The sequence below is a fragment of the Arachis stenosperma genome, chromosome 1, assembly GCF_014773155.1.
Source record: "Arachis stenosperma cultivar V10309 chromosome 1, arast.V10309.gnm1.PFL2, whole genome shotgun sequence".
Lineage (NCBI taxonomy): Eukaryota > Viridiplantae > Streptophyta > Magnoliopsida > Fabales > Fabaceae > Arachis > Arachis stenosperma.
In genome coordinates this window covers 31,709,253-31,727,973 of record NC_080377.1, presented here as the reverse complement: position 1 = coordinate 31,727,973, position 18,721 = coordinate 31,709,253, and the positions used below count along the sequence as shown (strand labels likewise).

The 18,721-nt window shown below is 38.0% G+C and overlaps 2 protein-coding genes across 2 annotated transcripts; both read right to left on the bottom strand.

Moving 5' to 3' along the window:
• Positions 1-6,699: 6,699 nt before the first annotated feature.
• LOC130977080 (vacuolar protein sorting-associated protein 41 homolog) lies at positions 6,700-15,399 on the bottom strand. Its single transcript, XM_057902083.1, has 7 exons — positions 15,337-15,399; positions 15,060-15,137; positions 14,859-14,978; positions 14,688-14,768; positions 14,495-14,580; positions 6,901-6,982; positions 6,700-6,804 (listed from the first exon to the last, which is right to left on the bottom strand). Exons 1-7 carry the CDS (start codon positions 15,397-15,399, stop codon positions 6,700-6,702), a joined length of 615 nt encoding a protein of 204 aa, XP_057758066.1.
• A 690-nt stretch (positions 15,400-16,089) lies between these two features.
• Positions 16,090-17,383, bottom strand: LOC130977070 (protein ACTIVITY OF BC1 COMPLEX KINASE 7, chloroplastic-like). Its single transcript, XM_057902074.1, has 4 exons — positions 16,804-17,383; positions 16,524-16,666; positions 16,320-16,445; positions 16,090-16,107 (listed from the first exon to the last, which is right to left on the bottom strand). The coding sequence occupies exons 1-4, from the start codon at positions 17,381-17,383 to the stop codon at positions 16,090-16,092; spliced, it is 867 nt and encodes a 288-aa protein (XP_057758057.1).
• Positions 17,384-18,721: the final 1,338 nt, after the last annotated feature.

The window sequence follows — 18,721 nt, the reverse complement described above, 5'->3', positions numbered from 1 at the left end:
ATTTGAAATAAAATTTTTAAAAAAAAGATAAGAAGATAAGAAGTTAGATAAGATATTTTGAAATCAAATTTTGAAAAAGATAAAATTTTGAAAAATATAAGATAAAAATTTTAAGAAAAAGATATTTTGAAAAAGATTTAATTTTTAAAATGACTTAACTAACAAGAAACTACAAGATAAGATTCTAGAATTTAAAGATTGAACCTTTCTTAACAAGAAAGTAACAAACTTCAAATTTTTGAATCAATCACATTAATTGTTAGCATATTTTCGAAAATTTGATGTAAAGATAAGAAAAAGATTTTGAAAGCAATTTGAAAAAGATTTTTGAAATTTTCAAAAAAGAGGAAAAATTGGAAAAGATATGATTTTTGAAAAGGATTTTGAAAAGATAAGATTTTTAAAATTGAAATTTTGACTTGACTTGTAAGAAACAACTAATTTTAAAATTTTTTGACCAAGTCAACCCAAAATTTTGAAAATTTGGAGGAAAATAAGGAAAAGATATATATTTTTTTTATTTTTGAATTTTTAATTATGAGAGAGAAAAACAACAAAAATACTCAATGCATGAAATTTTTAGATCAAAACAATGAATGCATGCAAGAATGCTATGAATGTCAAGATGAACACCAAGAATACTTTGAAGATCATGATGAACATCAAGAACATAATTTTGAAAAATTTTTGATGCAAAGAAAACATGCAAGACACCAAACTTAGAAATCTTTAATGCATGGACTCTAACAAACAAAAAATGCACATGAAAAACAACAAACAACACAAAACAAGAAAACATCAAGATCAAACAAGAAGACTTGTCAAGAACAACTTGAAGATCATGAAGAACACCATGAATGCATGGGATTTTCGAAAAATGCAAGAAAAATTTTTAAAAGCATACAATTGACACCAAACCTAAAAATTGACTCAAGACTCAAACAAAAAACACAAAATATTTTTAGTTTTTATGATTTTCTAAATTTTTTTTTGAATTTTTATTATTATTATTTTTTTTTCAAAATTAAAGTTTGGGAAAACGAAAAATAAAAGAAAAAAATTTTGAAAAAGATTTTTGAAAAGAAAATTACCTAATCTGAGCAACAAGATGAACCGTCAGTTGTCTATACTCGAACAATCCCCGGCAACGGCGCCAAAAACTTGGTGGACGAAATTGTGATCCTCTTTATATTTGCATGAAATTTATTTAATGGCTATTGGCTATGTGTGGACACAACTCCGTTCAACTTAACCAGCAAGTGTACTGGGTCATCCAAGTAATACCTTACGTGAGTAAGGGTCGATCCCACAGAGATTGTTGGTATGAAGCAAGCTATGGTCACCTTGTAAATCTCAGTTAGGCAGATTAAATTGGTTTATGATGAGTTCTAAAATTAATAATAAATGGAAAATAAAAAGGGATAGAAATACTTATGTAAATCAATAGTGGGAATTTCAGATAGGTGTATGGAGATGTTGTGTTCCTCTTGAAACTCTACTTCACTACTCACTCTTCCTTCAATCCTTCTTACTCCTTTCCACGGCAAGCTGTATGTAGGCCATCACTATCATCAATGGCTACTTTTAATCCTCTCGGGAAAATGGTCCTATGCGCTGTCACTGCACGGCTAATCGTCTGGAGGCATCACCCTTGGTTGATAGCTACATCCCATCCTCTCAATGAAAATGGTCCAAATGCTCTGTCACAGCATGGCTAATCATCTGTCGATTCTCAATCAGGTTGGAATAGAATCCATTGATTCTTTTGCGTTTGTCATCACGCCCAGCCTTCAGGAGTTTGAAGCTCGTCACAGTCATTTAATACCGGAATCCTACTCGGAATACCACAGACAAGGTTAGACTTTCCGGATTCCCAGGATCCTACTCGGAATACCACAGACAAGGTTAGACTTTCCGGATCCTCATGAATGCCGCCATCTATCTAGCTTATACCACGAAGATTCTGTTGGGGAATCTAAGAGATATGCGCCCGGCCTAAGGTAGAACGGAAGTGATTGTCAGTCACGCGCGTTCATAGGTGAAAATGATGATGAGTGTCACGGATCATCACATTCATCAAAGTGTTGTACAACGTATATCTTGGAATAAGAATAAGAGAGAATTGAATGGAAAGTAATAATAATTGTATTGAAACTTGAGGTACAGCAGAGCTCCACACCCTTAATCTATGGTGTGCAGAAACTCCACCGTTGAAAATACATAAGTGAAAGGTTCAGGCATGGCTGAATGGCCAGCCCCCAAAACGTGATCACAGGATTCCAAATACAATCCAGGATGAGATTATGATAGTAGAAAGTTCTATTTATAATAAACTAGCTCCTAGGGTTTACATGAGTAAGTAATTGATGCATAAATCCACTTCCGGGGCCCACTTGGTGTATGTTTGGGCTGAGCTTGATCTATCCACGAGCTGAGGCTTTTCTTGGAGTTGAACTCCAAGTTATAACGTGTTTTGGGCGTTCAACTCCGGATCATGACGTGTTTCTGGCGTTTAACTCCAGACAGCAGCATGTACTTGGCGTTCAATGCCAAGTTACGTCGTCAATTTCCGAATAAAGTATGGACTATTATATATTGCTGGAAAGCTCTGGATGTCTACTTTCCAACGCCGTTGAGAGCGCGCCATTTGGAGTTCTGTAGCTCCAGAAAATCCATTTCGAGTGTAGGGAGGTCAGATTCCAACAGCATCAGCAGTCCTTTTGTCAGCCTTTTTCAGAGTTTTGCTCATGTCCCTCAATTTCAGCCAGAAATTACCTAAAATCACAGAAAAACACACAAACTCGTAGTAAAGTCCAAAAATGTGAATTTAACATAAAAACTAATGAAAACATCCCTAAAAGTAGCTTAAACTTACTAAAAACTACCTAAAAACAATGCCAAAAAGCGTATAAATTATCCGCTCATCATTATCTGACAGAACAGTTGGCAGAATTTAAAGAGATGTTACAAGACACTAAGGATGCTAATAGGAACATGGAAGCACAACTTGACCAGACAAGACAGCAGTTATCAAAATAGATAACAGAAGAGTGCCAAGCAGTTCAATTAAAGAGTGGAAAAACATTGAATACCTCATCTCAAAGAAGCAGAAAGCCAAGAAAAGAAAAAATAATAGAGGATGAGTAGACTGCTACCCAAAATCTCTCTTAGGACAGTAAGAGCCCAGAGAGGAATGATTCTGGCATTCAAACACCAGAAAAGGGTGAAAAACTGCCATTAAACGCCCAGTGGACGCCCAGTTCTGGCATTCAAATGCCAGAAAAGGGAGAAAAATTGGCGTTAAACGCCCAACCCATGTTCAGTTTTGGCATTCAAATGCCAGAAAATGGAGAGAATCTGGCGTTAAACGCCAATCCAGCCCCCAATCCTGGCGTTCAAATGCCTATGAGGGGTCAGACACTTGCAAGTGCTGATAATAACTCCCTCAAGAAGGCTTCTCAACCTACCTCTGTAGGAAATGAACCTGCAGCAACCAAGGTTGAAGAATACAAAGCCAAAATACCTTATCTTCAGAAAATTCGCCAAGCAGAACAGGATAAACAATTTGCCAGCTTTTCAGACTATCTCAGGACTCTTGAAATCAATATTCTGTTTGCAAAAGCACTTGAGCAAATACCCTCTTATGCTAAGTTCATGAAGGAGATCTTAAGTCATATGAAGGATTGGAGAGAAACTGAAAAAGTTTTTCTCACTAAAGAATGCAGTGCAATAATTTTAAAGAGCTTACCAGAGAAGCTTAAGGATCCTAGCAGCTTTATCATACCATGCACATTAGAGGGTACCTGTACCAAGACAGCTCTATGTGATCTTGGGGCAAGTATCAACCTAATCCCTGTATCCACTATCAGAAAGCTTGGGTTGAATGAGGAGGTCAAACCAACCCAGATTTGTCTTCAACTTGCTGATGGCTCCATTAAATACCCATCAGGCGTAATTGAGGATATGATTGTCACAGTTGGGTTATTTGACTTTCCCATTGACTTTGTAGTGCTGGAAATGGAGGAGCACAAGAGTTAAACCCTCATTCTAGAAAGACCTTTCCTAGCAACTGGACGAACCCTCATTGACGTCCAAAAAGGGGAAGTGACCCTGAGAGTTAATAGGGATAAGTTTAGGCTGAATGTTGTTGAAGCAATGAAGCATCCAAACACATCACAGGACTACATGAGTGTTGATATTATTGACTCCCTGGTAAAGGAGATCAGTATGGCTGAGAGTCTCGAATCAGAGCTAGAGGACATCTTTAAAGATGTTCAGCCTGATCTAGAGGAACCAGAGGAAATAAAAGAACATCTGGAAATTCCTCAGGAAGAGGAGAAACCTCCTAAATCCGAGCTCAAACCACTACCACCATCCCTAAAATATGCTTTTCTGGGAGAAGGTGAAACTTTTCCTGTAATCATAAGCTCTGCCTTAGAACCACAGGAAGAGAAAGTGCTAATTCAGGTGCTAAGGACGCACAAGACAGCTCTTGGTTGGTCCATTAGTGATCTCAAGGGCATTAGCCCAGCCAGATGCATGCACAAGATCCTACTGGAGGATAATGCCAAACCAGTGGTTCAACCACAATGGTGGCTGAATCCAGCCATGAAGGAGGTGGTGCAGAAAGAGATCACTAAATTACTAGAGGCTAGAATTATCTATCCCATTTCTGATAGCCCCTGGGTGAGCCCTGTCCAATTTGTACCCAAAAAGGGAGGCATGATAGTGGTTCATAATGAAAATAATGAATTGGTTTCTACAAGAACAGTTACAGGGTGGTGCATGTGTATTGACTACAGAAGACTCAATACAGCCACCAGAAATGATCATTTTCCTTTACCATTCATAGATGATGCACAAAAACTTGTCTCTCAATAAATTCCCCTTCAGAAAGTATACCGAATTGTCGTCAAGTAAAAACTCACAATAGAGTAAGGTCGAATCCCACAAGGATTGATTGGTCAAGCAACTTTAGTTGGAAGAGTGTGCTAGTTGAGCTAAACAGAATGTAGTTGATATTGCAGGAAATTAAATGGCGGGAGAGTAAATTGCAGAAAATAAAGTGCAGAATCTTAAATGGGGATTTGGGGAGATGAACATGGAAATAAATGGCAGAAAGTAAAGAGAATGGGTAAGATCAGAAATGGGGGATTCATTGGGCTAAGGAGATGTTGCATTCTCCAGATCAAATTCATTCTCATCTCTTCCTCAATCAATGCATTCATTGATCTCCTTGGCAATCTTAAGTGATTGGATCCCAATTCCATGGCAATCCAATCTCTCTAAGCTTGAACAATTGCCCAATTCCTTGATTTAATTGCTCATGGGAAGACATGAAGTGTAGTCACTGATTATACCACATGTATTTCCAAATCAAAGTGTTGGGAGAATTACATGTCACTATATCCGCCCAAACCCCAATTTAGTCCAACATGGGAAAGCATTTCTAGCATGATCTCCTCGTCTCTTTTCCAAGGCTCAGAGGAGATCCAATTATGGAGAGTTTCTTTTCCAAGACAACTAACCAATTGAATTAAGATCAAAAGCTTTCTAGTAAATCAAGAGAAAAGAAAGAGGTAGAAGAATGAGAACTATAATTGATCCATCAATTAAAACAGAGTTCCCTAACCCAATGAAAAGGGTTTAGTTGTTCATAGCTCTGGAAATGGAAAATGGCAGTGAAGAATACATGCTAAACTAGAAAATGCAAAAAAGTAAATATACAGAGGGTAGTTCTCCAAAGTGCCAAGCTTCTCTATAGTTCAAAACTACTCCTATATATACTACTCTTCTTGATCTTCTAGTGAGTTCTTCAAGTCTTGGATATGGGCCTTAGATCTTGAGTTGAAGCAGTTACAATCTTCAGTGGGCTCAGCATGTAGAAAAGTGTGAGTTAGGCATGGGCGTTAGTTAGGACGTTAGTGGTGTTAACGTTAAGTAAAAATGTGGGTTCGAGAACGTTAGTGACAATCACCTTTTTCACTAATGTTCCAACCCCAAATGGTCCACGTTAACTTCAACGTTAGTTGCACCACTACAAGAAAAACACCCATTCAGGTACACTTGAAAAGTGTAGCCCAAGATGAAAAAAAATGATGCCTTAGGCTACGGCTACGCTTTTTGGGCTACAGGTACGCTTTTTATGGTGATTCCTATTCGGCCGTTGCCTATTCTCAAAGGCTACGCTTTTCTACACCATGGGCTACGCTTTTGCCGTTTGGGAGTAGGCTACGCTTTTCAAGTGATGCTGTCCAGGACCAAAGGCTACGCTTTTCAGCTTGCATTCTTCCAGAATAGGCTACGCTTTTCAACGCTACTGCATCACTTGTAAAACATAGCCACATTGTATACCATAACTACTTTTTATAAGCGTAGCCTTAGGTCCCTCTTTTTTTTGTGTATACTATAGCTACTGTATATAAGTGTAGCCTTAGGTCTCGTTTTTTTTTTTGTATACTATAGCTAATAATTATTAATACAACATAACAGTTAATATGATTACATGTATAAATGAGTTGAATATTACAAAATAAAAATAAATACATAATTATACTAAATAATTTCTTTATATAATAAAATTTGTCTCTAACCAAAATATATTTATAACATTGATCCAAAAGTACTAGAATAAAGTTAACTGTAAAAATTCATACAACTCAAACTAAAGTAATCATAGCCATATCCAAGACTTGCAGACTATTTCTCACTATTTTTTATTCGTGGCTCGTCTTCTTCACTACCTAAAGAAATTCCATGACGTGCCTCCTTGTAGTACTTGATTAAAAGGTTGGCACAGTCCGCCTATTCAGTGAGATATTGTACGGTATCAAGTTCATGAGATTCTAGAATTTTCCTTTCTGCTTAGTGAAGGATGACGAGTGAAGCGGAAAAATAAACCTTAAGGATATCATTGCACCCATGTCTAAGCGAGGTTTCAGTCCTGTAATCAGTGATAATTTTAACCAGCCGATCCCTGAGCCTGTAGAAAAGCAAACAGAATTAAAGTTTTGCAAACATGCAGCATATAACCAGAAATAGTGAGAAAGGTAGTCCCTAATTAATGAGAACTACAAATACTAATCCTTTTACCTGCATACGTGATGACGGGTCATCATATACCCATTTTTCAAGCTAATTTCACTTGTTTTATTAGCCTTTATGCACTTTCTTGTATCCTAAGTAAGCAATTTGGAATGAAAATGCATAGCTTCTTTAAATCAAGCAACCATCATTAAATTTATGCTAAATCATGAGGTTTAAGCAAGAATTAAGTGATTTTTAATGAATTATAAACCTTATGAGTTTAGAGATACTTTGAGTGGTTATTTTGGTTTCTTGTAGATGAAGAAAGGAAGAAAAGAGGAAAAGCGTGGCTTAAAGAAAGCGTGGCCCAAGGGAAGGAGAAGTGTGCCGCATGGAAGGGAGGAAGCAAACATTGCCCTCCACAAGGGCACACTGCCCTCCAGGAGGGCAACATAATGAAACAAGCTTGAGAAGCAACAATGCCCTGCCCTCCTCAAGGGCGGAGCACAATTTGATGCCAAGGATCAAGGAAAACAAAAACTCTGCCCTGCCCTCCTCAAGGGCAATATCGGGCTCATCAAAGGAATAAATTCAAGGAAGAAGCTCACCAATGCTTGCCACAAGGATCAAACACGGCACCATGAGGAAGCAAGGAACTAGGCCTTACTTTGGTGCCAAGAAAATCAAGGAAAAGATGTAGCGTGCGCGTCACCCAAGTTTCGAACGCGGAGCTTCAACCTTGGCACATTGCCCTGCCCTCCACAAGGGTAGGGCAGCATTTTGGTGATGTACACCAGCGCACAAGAGTTGGCGCACCAAGGAACTCTCGGCAGCATCAGCACGCACGCACGGGCAGAATCTGGCGCACCAAAAAAAACTCTGCCCTGCCCTCCACAAGGGCAGGGCAGCATCCTGCAGCACCACACACCCAACTCGCACGCACCAAGAGCCGCACGCACAATTTCCTGCCCTGCCCTCCACAAGCGCAGGGCAACCTCCTGGGAGCTACTTTCTTTTTGGGCTGAAATTGGATTAAAAATCCAATTAAATTCAATTCTTCACCAAATCAAAAGCCCATCCAAATTCCAAAATCCAAGAATAGAAAGTGTATAAATAGGAGTTAGTTTGATGCAATTAGGACCCTTTTGACACTTTTTACTTTTCACCTTTACTTTGAGCTTTCTTGAGAATTGAGAGCTTCTTTTGATTTTTGAATTTTGAGAGCTAGGAACTGAGATTTCAGGGAATTGGGGAGGAGAATTGATATCTCTTCTTCCTCGTTCTTGCTGGAGCATTTTTACTTTTCTTGTTTGAGTCTTGGGTGTGAAGAATTGAGGAATTTCTGTCTCAATCTCCATTCAAGATCTCTTGAATTCCTCTTCTGCATAATTGAGTTCAATTACATTCTTTTTACTGCTTCTTCTTCAATTTCTTGTTAATTGCTTTGTGAATTTGGATCTGGGAAGGCAATTGAGATCTAGAATTTGCTATCTAGTCTCTGGAGTCCTGAGATCCCATTTCCCTTTTGGTTCTTCTGTGAACCCCTGCTGCAATTCAATTCCATTTCCTGTTTGAATTCTAGTTACTTCTAATTCAACTTCTGCTTTATTAATTGTTGCAATTTAATTTCCCTTGCTTGAATTCTGAAATCCCAATCCTCAAATCCCTTTTCATTACTGCAATTTATATTTCTTGCACTTTAAGTTACTGCAATTTATATTTCTTGTACTTTAAGCTTCAGTCATTTAATTTCTTGCTCTTTAAGATTCAGCATTTTTTTATTTCAGTTCTCTTTAATTTCTGCAAATCTTCCCTTCCCCTTTACATTTTTTGTTATTTACTTACTTTTGGATACAAAATCACTCAACCAAAACTTGATTCGCTTGACTAAATCAACCACTAAACTAAAATTGCTCAATCCTTCAATCCCTGTGGGATCGACCTCACTCATGTGAGTTATTATTACTTGATGCGACCCGGTACACTTGCCGGTGAGTTTTGTGTTGGATCATTTTCCACACATCAAGTTTTTGGCGCCGTTGCCGGGGATTGAAATAGATTGACAATGATTAAGTGAAGTGGAGATCTAGATCAAGCACTTTTTTTTTTATTTTTTAACTAACACACTAACTGTTTGAGAATTTGCCTCTGTCAACTCACTAACTGTTTGAGGGTTTATCTCAACTAACTACACTCAATTTTAAAGAGTGCTACTATTTGTTCCTCCAGATTGTTTGCGTGCCACAGGAAATTAAGTCTCTACAGACGAAGAGTATCATGACATGAAGCAACCACTTATTACACTAATCAAGAACAATTGTTCTTATGATGGAAATCCATTGGAAGATCCTCAACAGCACATATCCACTTTTCTGAGGACTTGTGATGCTGTCAAAACTGATGGTCCAGATCATGACACTTATAAGATCCTGTTATTCCCTTTCTCATTAAAGGGTGAAGCTGCACAATGGTTTGAAACTTTTCTCCAAGGAAGTATCACTAGTTGGGATGATTTGGTCACCAAATTTCTAGCCAAATTCTCCTCATCCAGACAGATCATCCAGCTGAAAGAGGGGGGACATCTATTCACACAAGGAGAAGAAGAACCACTCTTCAAGGCCTGAGAAAGATACAAGAAGGCAACTGATAAAGTGGGTTTTCGAGCTTTCTATGAAGGACTAACCCCAGAAACAAGAAAAGCAGTGGATTAATTCTCAGATAGCCTACTTAGAGCAACAACAACTGCCCAAGGAATTGCAAATTTCAATGACAAAGGAGTCATCAACCAACACTCATTCGAGAAACCACAGAATGCAATTTCAGAAAAAGAGTGATGAAACTTGAAGGAATGAAGGCATCCATAAACCTGAACAAACAAATGCACCATCAAACACAACAACACATGGAGCTGAGGGATAGAAAAGTTGATTGCCTGCAGTCTGCTGCAGTGAATGCCCAATTTCCACTATGGAGGCCCCATTCTTAGAAAAGAATGGGGGAGTCCCGACATCAAGAACAAGGAAGTTTCAACCAGAGCAAATCCATGACCCCAAACAACCAACATCACTCATCCACCAATGCCAATCAAAGCCAATACTCACAAAACACACACTTCCAGACTCATTCCAACTGGAGAAGGACCGAGTACCAAAATCACGAACTAAGAAACTTCAATTACAACAACCCCAACTTCACAAACCAGCAAAAACACCATTATGGTAACAACAACCACTACATGCCGCCACCACACCCACCCTTCCAACCTTTAACATCTCATAACCGATCAATCTCACAAGACTCTCAGAGGATCACGAACTTGGAGATCTTAATAGAGAGAATGATGAAACACCAAGAGGAGATAATAAGGAACCAAGAGATGTCAATCAGAGGAATTGAGGAGCAGATAGCTCAACTGGCGAAGTACTTTACAGAAATGGGTGAGAAGAAGATAAATACTTTCCTCAGAACCACTGAAGACAACCCAACTAACAACGAAGATGCCACAAAGCAGGAAGGATGGAAAAGGATCATAGAGGAAAGTGAGAGAACCTTGGACAAAGAAAGTACCAGCTAAGAAAAACACAACAAGGAAGTCTTTCAAGGAGAGACAGAGGATAGAATTAAAGAAAAACAGAAAAGCCCCACTGGAAAAATTTCACTAGGGGATAGAGTAATGATCAACATTCAAACCATGAAGGTGTCCCCACAGTTGTCTGATCACTACATTGTGACTAAGATCCTTCCATAGGAATTTATAGAGGTCATCAAAGAGGAAACCGGAAGGAAGTTCACAGTGAAGAAAGACAAGCTAAGGCACTGTGATTTGCAACTTTCATGATCAACAGAATGGAAAATGTCAAGCTAGTGACAATAAAGAAGCGCTTGTTGGGAGGCAACCCAACCTGAGGTAGTTTTCTTTTCATAGCTTTCTCAATAAAAATGTTGAATAATTGGTATGCATTGCAAGGAGCTAAGTTTGGTGTTGCACACCAAAACAACTTAAGGGAGAATGAAAGATTCTAAGTTTGGTGTTCCACCAAAAATCTCATTTAAAAAGAACATTCTCACTTCCTGCACAATGCTAGCTCCAAGCAATCGAACAAATTATTCAACTATTTAAACTGCTTTCTAGCTTTAATCCCATAACCTTTAGCGAGGATACAAGGTTTCACATATGGTTAACAAGTTGCATTAGAAGCAGTGGCAAACAATTAAGTTTGGTGTTCCCACACCAAAATAAATCCAAGAGCCACACTCAATTTATGCATACTAACCATACACTTAAGGGCTTGAGAAGCAAGCAACTTTTGAGAATGATGCAGGACATGAGTCAACAATTGAAGATATTATGCATCTTAACTCAAAGAGAACACAACAGAGGGAAGAATCAAAGGGCTGCAACTTCAAAGGTTGTATCTAAACTTAATCCTTGCTGCTGTGAAGTGTTTAACATGGGAACCGTTATATATCCTGCTAAAGTGTTTATCTAGCTGCAAGTGAAGTTGTTTGATTAATTATGATAATCTGCATGATGCTTGTCATTCATCACTTAGCTTGAATTTTGTTTTGTTTCCCATATGCTTGAATAAAAGAGAATTGTTTGAATTAGAAAGTAAATATCCAATGTTGCATAAGTTAGAATGGAAGTTAATGGTGGTGTATGTGTTAGATTAAATGCATAACTCATAAAATAATTGCTGCATAATGTCATTTTCATTAAAGTGTGAGCTAGCTTGCTGTTATAAAGGTTCTTATCAGTAAAGAAAAAGCCCTTGAAAACAAAAAATTAAAACAGAAAGAAAAGGAAGAAGAAAAAGCCAATGTGGCAAGAAAAACAAAAGAATAAAGGCTGGACACCAATAGCTTGGACCCTAGGACACATGCCTGTGGTGTTCTTGTACTAGGATATGCTTGGATAAGTAAATTCTGAGGGGTATTTCAAAACCCGGTCACTTAGATCAACTGATTTGGGATGACCAATTGAAAGTCCACAATAAAGAGCAACCTAGATACAGAGCATTTAGTTATCCAAAGAGATGCTGGGCATCAATGATCCTAGGAAGAAGTAGTGAGCCATGTGTCTGTGGTGGAAGATGTTGATTAAAAATAAAGCCAAAGGCTACTACTACAACATTAGACACCAAGCCTTCAAAGAATAATAAGCTTGATAAGCAACATGAGAAAAGAAAAGTTAGCAAGGGAGCAAAGAAAGAATAAACCTTATAACAGCAAGTTTAGCAAGCTTTTGAGGAAAAATGTATGTTATGTAACAGCAACAATAATTGAGTTATCATTGTCTGCATAAAAACTCCATAAGTCAAGTTCTGCTATATGCCTAATAAGGATATGTTTCTTTTCTTGTTCATTTCATTTTCTCTTAGTTTTGATGCTTGCTTGGGGACAAGCAAGAATTAAGTTTGGTGTTGTGATGACGGGTCATCATATACCCATTTTTCAAGCTAATTTCACTTGTTTTATTAGCCTTTATGCACTTTCTTGTATCCTAAGTAAGCAATTTGGAATGAAAATGCATAGCTTCTTTAAATCAAGCAACCATCATGAAATTGATGCTAAATCATGAGGTTTAAGCAAGAATTAAGTGATTTTTAATGAATTATAAACCTTATGAGTTTAGAGATACTTTGAGTGGTTGTTTTGGTTTCTTGTAGATGAAGAAAGGAAGAAAAGAGGAAAAGCGTGGCTTAAAGAAAGCGTGGCCCAAGGGAAGGAGAAGTGTGCCGCATGGAAGGGAGGAAGCAAACATTGCCCTCCACAAGGGCACACTGCCCTCCAGGAGGGCAACATAATGAAACAAGCTTGAGAAGCAACAATGCCCTGCCCTCCTCAAGGGCGGAGCACAATTTGATGCCAAGGATCAAGGAAAACAAAAACTATGCCCTGCCCTCCTCAAGGGCAATATCAGGCTCATAAAAGGAATAAATTCAAGGAAGAAGCTCACCAATGCTTGCCACAAGGATCGAACACGGCACCATGAGGAAGCAAGGAACTAGGCCTTACTTTGGTGCCAAGAAAATCAAGGAAAAGAGGTAGCGCGCGCGTCACCTAAGTTTCGAACGCGGAGCTTCAACCTTGGCACATTGCCCTGCCCTCCACAAGGGCAGGGCAGCATTTTGGTGATGCACACCAGCGCACAAGAGTTGGCGCACCAAGGGACTCTCGGCAGCATCAGCACGCACGCACGGGCAGAATCTGGCGCACCAAAAAAAACTCTGCCCTGCCCTCCACAAGGGCAGGGCAGCATCCTGCAGCACCACACACCCAACTCGCACGCACCAAGAGCCGCACGCATAATTTCCTGGGAGCTACTTTCTTCATGGGCTGAAATTGGATTAAAAATCCAATTAAATTCAATTCTTCACCAAATCAAAAGCCCATCCAAATTCCAAAATCCAAGAATAGAAACTGTATAAATAGGAGTTAGTTTGATGTAATTAGGACCCTTTTGACACTTTTTACTTTTCACCTTTACTTTGAGCTTTCTTGAGAATTGAGAGCTTCTTTTGATTTTTGAATTTTGAGAGCTAGGAACTGAGATTTCAGGGAATTGGGGAGGAGAATTGATCTCTCTTCTTCCTCGTTCTTGCTGGAGCATTTTTACTTTTCTTGTTTGAGTCTTGGGTGTGAAGAATTGAGGAATTTCTGTCTCAATCTCCATTCAAGATCTCTTGAATTCCTCATCTGCATACTTGAGTTCAATTACATTCTCTTTACTACTTCTTCTTCAATTTCTTGTTAATTGCTTTGTGAATTTGGATCTGGGAAGGCAATTGAGATCTAGACTTTGCTATCTAGTCTCTGGAGTCCTGAGATCCCATTTCCCTTTTGGTTCTTCTGTGAACCCCTGCTGCAATTCAATTCCATTTCCTGTTTGAATTCAAGTTACTTCTAATTCAACTTCTGCTTTATTAATTGTTGCAATTTAATTTCCCTTGCTTGAATTCTGAAATCCCAATCCTCAAATCCCTTTTCATTACTGCAATTTATATTTCTTGCACTTTAAGTTACTGCAATTTACATTTCTTGCACTTTAAGCTTCAGTCATTTAATTTCTTGCTCTTTAAGATTCAGCTTTTTTTTTTATTTCAGTTCTCTTTAATTTCTGCAAATCTTCCCTTCCCCTTTACATTTTCTGTTATTTACTTACTGTTGGATACAAAATCACTCAACCAAAACTTGATTCGCTTGACTAAATCAACCACTAAACTAAAATTGCTCAATCCTTCAATCCCTGTGGGATCGACCTCACTCATGTGAGTTATTATTACTTGATGCGACCCGGTACACTTGCCGGTGAGTTTTTTGTTGGATCGTTTTCCACACATCAATATGTTCTATGATTAGATAATGTAATATACCTTAAACCACATCTTATGTGTACCAACAATTTGCCTATGTATGTTCCATGATTGCTGTTACACTAAATCACCTTTATAATTTTATTACTTACCGAGGTATTTCCAACCCATTGGGAACCTTATTTACAATGTAGAGGGGATCAAGATTTCCAACTGTTTGCTCTAATAGCATGCCCACCTGTTGTTCAAAAAACCACGTTCAGAGGAGGCTGAGAAAGAGCAGGATATTTAAAAGCAACAAAACAGGCCCATATTTAAATGCACAATCCAGTTATCATGATATACCATTTCAGGCTTGTCAATGCATTGCTTGATTAATTCTTCCCAGCGTTCATCATCATTCTGCATAGTGACAAACTCTACAGCCTATATAACATAAAAACCACCTCAAACTTAAAATCCCTAAATCTCTGATTCAAGATTCAGAAAGCCACTTCAATAGAGAAAGAGAAACACCTCCTTAATGTCCCCCAGTTTATTTATAATAACTGCTAGGGCTTGCTTTGAGTTTCCCATCCTTCCTAAGATGAAAACTTGCTCCTTCAGTAGCTCTTTTTTAGTGCAAATTTCATAGGCCTGAAAAGATGAATTGAGAATTTGATTCACATGTGAATGCATACATACAATGGTTAAAGTTGGCATTGGTTCACCACAAACCTTCTCAAGAGTATAGTGCTGACTGCTATGTAGAAAAGGTAGCAGCATCTTTGGATCATAATCTGCATAAAGTTCTACCTATGAACATAAGACCAAAAAAACCAGATTATTGAATGTCATAAATAGTAACTTTTAATTGCATTCAGCAAATACAAAGCATTATTCATGTTAAGCAGCACAAAACAAATATCATAACAACCAGGCACTATTTGAAGATAAATGGGGAAAAGCCCATCACCAAAATGCATATGGTATATGAATATGGGTATGGTATTACAATTGAAGCACATAATGAAGTAGTTGGATTATCACAAAGAAATGAATTACAAAAGCAGGGCATGGCTAGAGTCTGTTAAAACCTAAATGCATTATTATAATCTGCAGTCACACTTAACATCAGCATTTAGAAGTTGCTTCACAACTTCTTGTGGACTTATTAAGTTCCTATGCTGGATCAATAAAGGAACTGCACGCTTGCAATCCAACATCATCAATTGGACAACCTGAACAAGAAGCAAATGTAAACAAGTAACAGTCCATTTATCAGTTAATGAGAACAAAAACAAGATAGAACATGAAAATATGTCCATCTTCAAGAAGAAGATCAATATACTTTTTAACCCTATAAATGTCTGAGAAATGTTCAATCTCAATCCACAACTATTGAAAACATGTTTGCTCAAGATTCTAATATATTACACTGAAGCTTGTAAATGAAACTCATCGGATGCTGCAATAGAATGCCAACAAAGATGAGAAATATGATTTTGCACATCAGAGAATACCACAAAATCATATAAAAACATGAAATTTGAAGATCAATTGCTACAAAGTATAATTTTACCTTTTCATGGATTGAATCTTGTAGGTTATATTTATCAATGAAATCAAAGAGTTTTGGTTTCATAAGCTGAAAATTTCAAATAAAAGAAAAAGAAAAAAGAAAAGGGAAGTGAATTAACAGTCAAAACAAAATAGACTAAAGACTATTTATCCTACTACCAAAGCATTTGAATGATATTTAATTAATTTAATAGCTGCCTAAACACTGGAAAAATTAATCAGAAAACGTACATCAGCATAAAATAAGGTAGGTACATCTTTAAAGGATTCCAAACCAGCTAACATGCTCGATAAGCTTATCAGCAAAGAACATAAAATTAAATGCAGGATAGCACGATGAACCTAAACATTATTAAGATCATTACTAGATCATATCAATCCTCAGAGGAAGTAAACATCAAGCTGATCTTATGCTACCTGACTAAGACTAGCAGCGGCTATTGGCCGATCTTCGAACTCCCTAAACAGTAAGCTAATGGAAGCTCCCAATTCACTCTCAATGAAGCTTTTTGCTTTCTTTGGAGAGAAGGCAGGGACCTTGTTCTGTCAAGAACAATCTTATATTCAGAATACATTGATCTAAGAATCAACACTTACTATTTCATGTCAAAGAATCTATACCTGCAACTTTGCTAGCTCATCCACAAATTCATGTGGAAATAGATCTGACCTTGTTGATGATAACAGCCCAAGCTTGATGAAAGTTGGACCAAGCTGCAACACACGCTCCCTAACCACGACGCTGTTTTCCGCCTTCTGCTTTTCTAAATAAAAATGTAACCAAACAAATTCCAATCAGCAAAAAACAAACACAAGTAAAACAGTCTAATGTCTGAATCTGAGTGCTGCAAGAAAGTTAAAATTAGTTTTCTAGCAGCACTAATTAATGAAGTGTAAGAACCAACCTGTTTATCTTCTGTGAAGCCTCTAATATATGCCCATTTTGCATTGTCCAATAAAACCCGAATACGCAAAGAAAGCACAAAAGACCAAACATCAATATATCTCTGCCAAGAACTGTAATTCTCATTAGCCCAACTGAAGCCTTCGTCCGAGGGTAAAACCTTGAGCTCCTCCAGCGGTGGAAGTTCTTCAGAGGTTCTTGATTTCACTGCCTTGGTCAAGGGTGGGTTAACATCTTTTTTTAAAATAGTTGCTGCTCCATTAACATTTTGTTTTGCAGCATGCACTGTCTCCACCTTATTATCAGACAGTGTGCTTCTCTTCACTACCTCACTTGAGGGTACCATTCTAACAGCTTTTCCATTGGTACCATACTTTGAATTTGATGCAGGCAATTCTGTCTGACGCATTACAACCAGGAACCTGGGATATGCATCATTCTCTGATGAATCACGCTGTCCCCTTTTATTCTTTGGAAACTTGGGATTCGAAATGGAGGATGAGAAGCTGAAGGAGTTTGGTGTTCTTCTATGATTTGTCAACTTTATATGGTGACAATAGCAACCATGCAAAGCCATTCTTATTACCCTTCAAGAAGCATCAGTATAAACAAACAAGACTTAAAGGATGATTAGGTGAATGCATCAAAATCAAAATCCAAAATAATTTAACAAGACAAAATTTATCATTAGCTGAATTTTTATAGCATATTTTTATTCAGTGTCACAGCAACAAGCTTTGTACAATTTAATTGGGGTGAACATGATTTTGAGGTTATAAAATAGAACATGTAATCAAATAACTAAAAATAAAAACTCACTTATTACTTAGCTAAACTAATATACCATTACTATTTGATAATAATAATAATAAGGTTACTCTCGTTGACTAAAATGTTAACATAAGATATATGTGTCCACATCTTAATAACATGATACATAACAGATATTGATTTATTTAGAATCTAGCAATGATGTTTACCAGCTAACTTGTTCCATCATGGACACTATTCTTTGCTGATAAGCTTCTGGAAGTGATTCCAAACCAGCTAACATGCTCTTATGTGTTATCCATGATTCAATTCAATTTAACTCAACCTAGTGTTCTTCATTCACATTAATCATATATGATCTGTTAAACATGATTTTACAATGAAATAATATGTTGAACTGATTATGGCGAGATATATGATCTGGTATTAATCAACCCAATTAATTAGCAGATGGATCAAAATTGAATTGAGAAAAGTAATCCAAATAGAAACCGGAACCTGAAGAAGAGGTCTGGGGAGATTGCAGCAGAACTTTTCAAAGGAGAGAATTGCATCCGCACCATTGGCGTCGAAAACGGCACTGATGAAACGCCTGCAGAGACATCGAAATTGAAATTGAAATTGAAATGAGAATGAAATGAAAGTTGGAGAGAGAGAGGGGTTGGGAGTACGAACAGGAAGTAAATCGTAGAAGCCGAAAGTGAGGACAGGAGCACGGCAAGCCCTAGCAGCGGCGGCAGCTTCAATTGACCCCAGGAGCAACGACAGTGCACGGCGGAACAGCCTCCTTCTCTCTCGCGTCGCGTCTTTGTCTTTTCTCTCAATTTAGTCTGCGAATCATCTTTCTCTTTCTCTCCTTTGGACTCCCTCCTCCACGACGGTGATGGCGGCGGCTGCAGCGGCGTTGCGGTGGTGACCTCCTCTCACTCTCTGGTCTCTCGCTCACGCTCTCATCTCTGTCTTCCTCCTCTCCTCCCTCTGGTTCACTCATTCACTCGAATCTGGGTGTGTGTGTGAAAGGGTGCGTGGCAAAGGTGAGTTAGGGTTAGGGTGAGTTGCGAAAGTGAGGGTGCTGCTGTGCTGGAACGTGAATGTGATTTAGTGATAAGGAAAAAAAAATTACTAAGTGTTGTGGGTGTATTTG